This window comes from Zea mays, chromosome 10 (assembly GCF_902167145.1).
Source record: "Zea mays cultivar B73 chromosome 10, Zm-B73-REFERENCE-NAM-5.0, whole genome shotgun sequence".
NCBI classification, from domain to species: Eukaryota; Viridiplantae; Streptophyta; class Magnoliopsida; order Poales; family Poaceae; genus Zea; species Zea mays.
In genome coordinates this window covers 114,815,116-114,823,698 of record NC_050105.1, presented here as the reverse complement: position 1 = coordinate 114,823,698, position 8,583 = coordinate 114,815,116, and the positions used below count along the sequence as shown (strand labels likewise).

The following is an 8,583-nucleotide window of genomic DNA, read 5'->3' as shown; positions in this document are numbered from 1 at the left end:
TATCTATATTGAAATCGAATACGGATATTGATATCTATATTAGCAGTTTTAACGAATACAAATACAAATATTTCGGATATTCAGACATCTATTTCCAGCCCTACCAAAGAACCAGCGCCGTCGGTCCAGCACGCCAGGCAAAGCGCCCCCCACAGATTTCAGTGCAAAAAACCAATAAAGAAAAGAAGAAAAAAAGAGAGGGCGGAAACGAGAAAACCAGTGGCAACACTGGGCAAGCGAGGCGACGAGACTGCCGTACCCTCCAACAACCCAAAGCAGAAACCAACAAAACAAGGCGGGGACGGCGTAAGCAGGCGCACACGCGCTCCAACACCCAGGTTTCTCTCTCCTCACTCCTCCTTCGCTTGTCGCTCCGCTTCACCCCAGCAGGGCAGAGCCCCGCTCTCCCTTCACACCAAAGATTTCCTCTTCCGCGTGCGCTTCCCTTTGCCCCGCTCTCCCCCAGCCTCGCTCGCCATATAATACGGGCCGGCCGGCCGGCCAGCTGGGTCCCCGCGGATGGGCTCGGTCTCGCGAGGCTAGGGTTTGGTCGGTCGTCTCGCCGGCGTCGAGGCCGCCAGCGCTGCTAGCTAGCTCTCTCGCGTTAGGGTTCCCCGTAGCCATGGTGCTGCAGCGCTTCTCGTGGCCGTACGGCGGCCGGAGCGCCACCTTCTGCGGTAGCTTCACCGGGTGAGTACGACCACGCAGAGGTTCCATGTCGTGGCGGGGGAGTGCTTGGCCTCGGTGGCTGAGGGTGAGGGGTGTAATGCTGTTTCCTTGTTCCTGCTCTTGTTTGCTGTGGCTGCAGGTGGAGAGAGTGTCCCATGGGGCTGGTCGGGGCCGTGTTCCAGGTCGTCTTCGATCTGCCCCCCGGAGTTTACCAGGTGGGTCGCTGCGCGGATTGCTCTGATTCAGCTCGCCCTTTGCTCTGTGCTTTGTTAATTGCTTTCGTCCTTTCCACTGCTTGTTACTCTGCTCTGGCTAGCTAGGCCTCATAGTCCTTGGTGGTATCCTTCTACATAGAAGTAAGACTTTTAGTTTTGCATGATTGACGTCCTTGTTAGTGTGGCTTGTTACTTTCCATGATTGTCTAGAAACGAGCTTGGTGTGTTTTGGCTTGTATATCATGACGAACTAGTTTCTCCTATGTTTGGTGTGGGGTGGGGTGGCAATGCATCTCGGTTAGTTGGTAGTTGTGGCAGGTGGGTGTTGTCATGTTGAGGTTCTCGGCAGACGTATGTTTGGAGAGCTATTCTATTTCTGCACAAACTGCTGTACCTGCTGGATTTTGGTGTGGCGCGTAAGGGTTAGTGGTTAATAAATGCTGGGATGGCGGTCTTATGTGAACTGACCATTGGAATTAAGCGTCTTGTATTCTTGTGATCTCAATATACATGGATCATGGGCGGTATCAGGCATTGCCAACTATTGATACGTTACATGGCCCTTTACTTTCCGTGTCCATATTTGAATTTAGCAGCCAGATGAAATCTCCTGGTTAAAACTTGCCTGATTTGGTACTGTAGTTCAATCACGAGTTCTAACATTGCGTAAACCACAGACAGATGTATCCATAGCATGAACTTGAACATTATCCATAGCTAGATATAAAGTGTTATAAAGTTTGTATCCTATAATGGCAGACCTAGCATAGGTGTTGGAGGACAGCCCACATCCCACTGTCTCTTTCGTTTCCGACAAGATGTTTTGGCCGTTACATAATGCCTGTAAGGTAGAATGCCATTGCAGTTGTTGCATCAGAAAGCAGCCATTTAACGCCATTGTAAAGTGAGTGATGATTAAATACAGCCACACTTCTGTCTCTCAGGTTTCTGTACATGGAGTTTTTATTGCACCTCTTCTTCCCCAGCAATTAGTACTTGCAGTTAGATTAAATGAATCCTGAATGCCCCTTAACTGTTGGCTTTACATGGAACTACTTTTGCATATACCAGACAACTATTTTGAACTTCAATATGTTTTTCAATTCCAGCAATTGATCGAAACATGATATATTTGACATATTCACGATGGATTTGTGTATTTGATGTGTCGCTTTTTCATCTATCAATGTAATTCTTGGACATAACATTGCGCACAGGTACCAAATTCACACCCTTGTTATTGCAAGTTCTGTAAATCATGATGTTCACATGTGATGGTTTGATTCCGTTCAATGGTTAGCAAGCTATTTGAACATGATACTGTAGTAGTGCACATTTGCTGTACAAATGCCCACTGCCCAGCTATTTGCATAAGATATTCTGTTTCTCCTGTGGCATTTTCTGTGCCACATACATTTATATGGCATTTTTGTGCAATTCAGTACCGGTTTTTGGTTGATGGTGTCTGGAGGTGTGATGAGACAAAACCCTTTGTACGTGATGAATATGGACTGATCAGCAATGAAGTGCTTGTGGAAAACAATGTACAACCTGTTGTGCAGCCAGAGCCTTCTATCAGAGGAACTAATATGGATAAGGGTACCATTTTGAAAACAGTATGTCTCAGAAGTTTAACATTATATTTTCTTGTTCTCCATATTCCTGATAACTAATGGTCTGTTATTTACTGTGGCCTTAAATAAACAAAGATGCCCCCGGAGCCATCATCTCAGAACCCAAGCATGCAAATAGCAGTTATCCGCCATGTGGTCTCTGGAATATTATTACACAATACCATATATGACGTTGTTCCCCTTTCTAGCAAGGTTAGGTTTATTTCTTGCAAGCCAGCACTTCTCTTTAGACTATGTGTATAATCGGATTTCATATGAACATTTCAGTTAACAGTTTTGGACACTCAGCTTCCTGTTAAACAAGCATTTAAAATAATGCATGATGAGGTATGTATGTTACTGTGCTTGCTAGAGTTGCTTCAAATAGTTCACTTTCCCTCTATGGTGCTTGTTTGCTCTCATTTCAACTTTGCTCTGTTTTTAATTTCATTTTGAAGAATTTTTAAAGGTGTGCTAGCAATTATTTGCCTTTTTAAGTAGCAGTTTAATTTGTTTTCCTATTATGTTTTGCAGTTTAAAAACACAACAAAATCGCTCCTAGAAGCAGGCACTTCTTTCATCTGCACTGCATACGTGGCATCAGTTTAATAATTTAAGAATAGCTTCAAACCTTTTGTGTCTCATAGGGTCTTGCTCTGGTTCCTCTTTGGGATGACCGTCAGGGAACCATAACAGGCATGCTCACTGCATCAGATTTTGTTTTAATCTTGAGAAAGGTGGGTGGAATAAATTACTTTGTTTCTTCTTGGAAGGATTTTATGTTCTTACTAATTATCATTTGCTATGCAGTTGCAGAGAAACATTCAAGTTATTGGCAACGAAGAGCCCATTTCTGCTTGGAAAGAAGCAAAGCTACAGTTCTATGGTGGGCCTGATGGTGCTGCCATGCAGAGAAGGCCATTAATCCATGTACTTCTCCATATATTTGCTGATTCTTTCATTTGATTCAATGTGTAAGCAGTTGCAAGATCAGCACTTTCATAATATAAATATATTACCTGTATGAAATTCTAGATATGGTCTCCAATACAACATTAAGCATTTAAGCTTGATGCCGTTTGTGTTAAAAAAATTACAAATCATCTTATGTCTTGAAATAAGATAAATTGACACTATTGCCATCATTTCCTAAAAAAATATCAAATGATTGTAGGAAAATATATATGGTCATGATGACTGACATTGTCAATGAATCAAGATAAACATAGATATATATTTTTTGGAATATCATGTCCCTATAATTATTTGAACTGCAGTTTTGAGTTTTGTGTATTTCATCATCTATATTATTTCACATGAGTTTGTATGTGTGTGTGTCGGGGGTGGGGGTTTCACAGTAGTTTAATTTGAATGTTTTGTATTGATTGTAACTAAGGTGTAATAGTATATATATATTTTTAAATCTTATGGTGTTAAATGTCTTTCTTCAGGTTAAGGATTCAGATAATTTAGTGGATGTGGCACTGACTATAATCAGAAATGAAATATCTTCAGTTCCTATCTTTAAGTGCATGGCAGATTCATCAGGGGTGCCTTTCCTTAATCTTGCAACCTTACAGGGGATCTTGAAATGTATGATATTGTTTTATAAGATTATAATACTGGTTCATATTTGATTAATTTCACATGTGTGCTGAGTTGTATGTTCTTTTTTTATCTTGGTGATACCTTTTAGTTCTTTGCTCGAAGCTACAAGAAGAGGCTGAGGGCTGTTCCCTTCTGCACAATCAGCTTCTCAGTATTCCTATTGGTACATGGTCTCCACATACGGGGAGGTCAAGTAGCAGGCAACTCAGAACTTTGCTACTGAGTTCTCCTCTAAATACCTGCCTGGATATTCTGCTTCAAGGTACGCTGACATTTCAGACGCAACATTTGTATTGATACTTTCAACTGATTCTTTGGATCATAAACGACAATCACGAACTATGCAATAAACTTCAGTATGTGATTTGTTCTTCTTGAAGATTACATATAATAATTTCAGTTCAACAGTAAACGTATGAACTAATGTACCATGGAAAATACATAAAATTACACCTGAAATGATCAGTAGGATCATGCATCAGCCTCACATCACTTTAGTCTTCAGATCTGTATAGATTCCTGCAGAACTTGCTAAGTGTTACACCCAGATCTGTATACTTTGCTCCCTACAAATTGGTGTTATTTTGCTCCTGCAGTGGCACATTAGGAAATGCATTTTACTAGCCATTTGGAGAACTTAGTGAGCAAGGTCGTATCAGTATAATTTATGCAACATTTTAGATGGTTTTGTTAATCTACTACTCTAGTGAGGATTATTTTTTGGCATGTGCTGTCAGCCTGTCCTTTTTGGCATGTGCTGCTTCCGAGCTGTCATTTTTATAAAGTAATGGTTGCTGAATTGAACTATTATGTCTATTCATTCTTCTCCAGATAGAGTAAGCTCAATTCCTATAGTTGATGACAATGGATCCCTCCGTGATGTCTACTCACTCAGGTTTGCATACTATAACATTTACTTTTGCCATGCTGCTATCCTGTTCTATTTTTCTTGTACTCCCTCCAACCAAACATATTGTGGTATTTGACTTGCACAGTCTTCCATGCATATATTTGACCATTAGTTTCTTCTATAGTATATTATTAAAATCCTTCAAAGTATGAGTTTTTTCAAGTATTTTCCAATAGAATTCTACACATTTAACCTACATGTTTTCAGACTAAATAATTTAAAAGTTATTGATGTCCTTAGCTTTTAAAGCTTTACTAAATTTTGTCCTAAATGACATGTTTTTATGACTGTAGGTAGTACTAATGAAACCAATTAGCCTCGGCCCGTTGAATTGTTGCATTGTGGCTATGGTGCTATGCACCTTTGTACAATGGCGCAATGCACCTCAAATTAAAACCATTTTGAAGATATTATTCCTTATACGATTTTATGTTATTTCCAACATTGAAAGCAATGCTTATTTTGGGCACCTATGGCTTGGTTTTTGGAAGGGGTGTGTATTTTGAGATTCTTGAGATGATATATAGGGAGCAAGTCCTACAAGCTTTGGGTCATTGGGTAGTGTCGAAACTTGCTGAAATAAACTAGAATGGCATGCTGGAAAATGAACTAAGCTAGCTGACTCACAAAAATGACAAAATGCCATTGGGAGCCCACTTGATAAGGTCGAAGTGATTTGCTTATTTCTTGTGGAATTCATCTTTGAGGGAATGAGAGGGGTAATGCAATCATATATAGGAATTGTTTCTGTAAAAAGTGGTAATTCTCAGGTGATGAAATCCTAATTGCCACTTTATCCTTATTTAGCCACTCCATGACCTTTGACATAATTCCTACTCAGTGCTTTAGACATTTGTAACATCTGTCTATTCCCTGGATAGCCAGATGCATATCAACAAGGTATTTCAAATGGAAGAAAAAAGGTCTCTTGTGGGTCTAGAACTCCTGAAAGCTTCACTTTGATTTGGTTTTTCGATAGTGTTCTGTCTGTACCGATTTAGAAATTCAGGAGTAGACATGTTCAGTAAAGTAATAACGCTACCAATTTTCTGATCATTCTCCTAAGCCCTAAGTAGCAACCCCTTTTTCGATTTGGTGATTTTTTTCTCATCAAAATACATCCTAGGTGCATCCAATAAGATGAAAAAGGGGGCTTTGTCTTGACTATTGACAGTACACTCTAGAAACTTGTGTTGGCTTGGCAATTTTTTTGAAGCCTAACAAAGACCTGTTATCTTCATTGCTGATCCCCTAATATGTCACCTTTGTATTATATTACTTAGTTTCTTCTGGAATGCTCTCTATATAACATTCTGCAAAATTTTGAGTTCCTCAAATCAAGAGAAAGTAGCCAAGACATGATTTCTGAAACACCCTGTTAGTTTTATTTATCATTTTGGCTGTTCTCTTGGTGTATCCTAATTCTGAGCTTGTTTCCGCAGTGATATCATGGCTCTGGCGAAGAATGATGTTTATGCTCGCATCGAACTTGAACAAGTGACCGTACAAAATGTAATCCATTTCCTCTTGCTTTTTAATTTTAGCAGACACTGCTGCTTTGGCATTTTTTTTTTTGCATATACTCACATAACTGAAAAACAGCAATTCCTCTGCTTTTGATTTTGATGGCCAGCATTCAACACAAGTCCTTTGCAGTATTGTGTTCCATCAGAATGGAAAATGCAAACAAGATTTGTGTTCCACTCTTAAGTCCAATAGCCCATTATGTTTAATATATGAATAAGTCTATTTTAGAATCACATCCTGAATTACGAAACAGGTTATTTACCTTTTCATCTTGACAGAACTGACCAGATGGCTGCAAACAACGTGGTAGCTGTAGATTGTGACAGAACTGACCAGATGGCTGCAACTTGCCTCGTCAATACTTCAGAGCTTGTTAATGTCTACTCAAAACAATAGTCGTGGTAGGATCTGAATGCGGTGAGTGGTGCAAATATGAGTTCTTAGGTTGGGGCTCATTTCAACGGTGGTGGCAGAGCACCTAGGATATGGTCTGACGGAGACAACATTGGATTAAGGAGAGTTGATGGTAAATTAGCTCCTCAAACTTGCTTTGAATCTAATCAGAGGAAGCAGGCAGAACAACCCAAAAAATAGACTCAGGCCTGTTTGGCAGAGCTCGGCTCCTAGATTCTCTGGCTCTGCTCTTTGATTCTCTAGTGAAGACGTGAAGTGATTGTACTTGATTATGGTGGGGGAGCAGGGTGGGAGTAGGTGAGATTTGATTCTAGATGGTTTTGAACAGGGAGTAGTGGATATCAGGTTTTTTAGCTGCCACCTTGTAATGTAAATGGAGAAGTGATTCTTGCCTGCGTCCATTCAAAGTGTTGACTTTATAGCAGTTGTTAATGTTTTTATATTTCATCATAAGACTTGCATAATTGGTTCTCAGAGAATAATACAATCCTTGTCTTTTACTCTATATTAGGCTTTGGATGTGCAATACCAGGTGCATGGCCGAAGACAGTGTCATACTTGTTTACAGACGAGTACCTTGCTGGAAGTTTTGGAGGGATTGTCCATTCCAGGTACTAGTGCATGATTCTGATTTATGTGCTTGATCATATCAGGAGTAAGCTGAAATTTAATTTTAAATAATAGTTAATACTGTTCTTGTATAAAACTGACGCTCGGTATGTCTTGTCATCAGGAGTGCGACGGCTTGTTGTTATTGAACAAAGTACCAGATTTGTGGAAGGAATCATCTCATTGAGAGACGTATTTACATTTCTCCTTGGATAGCATGTGTAGCCATTCCATACATGAAAAAGCTTGCTGTACTTGGTTCAAACGAAATAAAAAGCTTACAAATGTGATAGTCATCTTCTTGTTTCCATCTTGTTTTGGTTGATATTATGCCTCAGACACTGCATATTTAAACTGTGCCGAAAAAAAAAGAACAGTGGCAGGTGCTGCAGCCCTTCTAAGCAGAAGTATGCAGAAGTGTTCAGGTGATTGTTTCTTGCACTCGTCCAGCTAACATTTCACGATTTGCAGGTTTGAAGAACTGCTACTTGCAAGTTAGGAATGCTTCACGAATCACGATATTTTTAAGAGGCCGAGATTTCTGTTTTTTTAAAACATCGATACAGGCTACAGAATCAGTTTCGTACCGTCTTTGAAACTAGGGAATTTTGAAGGAACTGAATCTTGTGGCTTTTTTATTTTTTTTGGAATGAGGTGAAATGACCTCTTCAAATTCGAACATCTTTTTTTGCGTGGATCCATCAACAACCCCCATACAAATGATTTTTTTGAGGCTTTGTCATTCTAGTTCTATTGGATTTGCAGGGTGTTCCTGTACAATTACATTTTCTGTTTTCAAACAACTCAGAAGATTTGACTGCAGGCGAAGTGTGTATGTTCCATTGTTTATGTTCCATTGTTTTAATCATTAGTTCATCTTGACGCGGAGTGACGTTAGGCGAGGTACTTTTGCCAAGAGAATCTGAACAGTACACGAAATTGCTCTCATAAGCAAAATTTGCTTCATGCTTGAAATCCCTCTATTATTCTCACGTGCCAGTAATTATAAACTGTAGAG

The 8,583-nt window shown here is 39.8% G+C and overlaps 1 protein-coding gene across 6 annotated transcripts; it reads left to right on the top strand.

Annotated features, from left to right (window-relative positions):
- Window positions 1-263: 263 nt before the first annotated feature.
- LOC100279316 (SNF4) lies at window positions 264-7,875 on the top strand. 6 transcript variants are annotated; one of them, XM_035963014.1, is made up of 14 exons: window positions 425-690; window positions 809-884; window positions 1,994-2,101; window positions 2,327-2,483; window positions 2,594-2,710; window positions 2,786-2,845; window positions 3,145-3,234; window positions 3,308-3,427; window positions 3,949-4,090; window positions 4,194-4,367; window positions 4,937-5,000; window positions 6,458-6,527; window positions 7,468-7,567; window positions 7,690-7,875. In XM_035963014.1, the coding sequence occupies exons 4-14, from the start codon at window positions 2,406-2,408 to the stop codon at window positions 7,779-7,781; spliced, it is 1,107 nt and encodes a 368-aa protein (XP_035818907.1). In that variant the 5' UTR covers window positions 425-690; window positions 809-884; window positions 1,994-2,101; window positions 2,327-2,405; the 3' UTR covers window positions 7,782-7,875. The 6 variants fall into 6 exon arrangements, 4 of the variants coding, with proteins under 4 accessions (XP_008661809.1, XP_035818906.1, NP_001347893.1 ...); XR_004852993.1 differs by lacking the exon at window positions 1,994-2,101 and having other exon boundaries at window positions 264-690; window positions 2,327-2,500; window positions 6,649-7,567; XR_004852994.1 differs by lacking the exon at window positions 1,994-2,101 and having other exon boundaries at window positions 264-690; window positions 2,327-2,500; window positions 6,821-7,567; window positions 7,690-7,857.
- Window positions 7,876-8,583: the final 708 nt, after the last annotated feature.

Bases quoted from the DNA above. Each gene is read 5' to 3' on its own strand.
- LOC100279316 (NM_001360964.1), top strand. From the start codon at position 623: ATGGTGCTGCAGCGCTTCTCGTGGCCGTACGGCGGCCGGAGCGCCACC. The intron at 3,428-3,948 runs GTACTTCTCCAT...GTCTTTCTTCAG, and splicing joins AGAGAAGGCCATTAATCCAT to GTTAAGGATTCAGATAATTT. The intron at 6,528-7,467 runs GTAATCCATTTC...ACTCTATATTAG, and splicing joins AACAAGTGACCGTACAAAAT to GCTTTGGATGTGCAATACCA.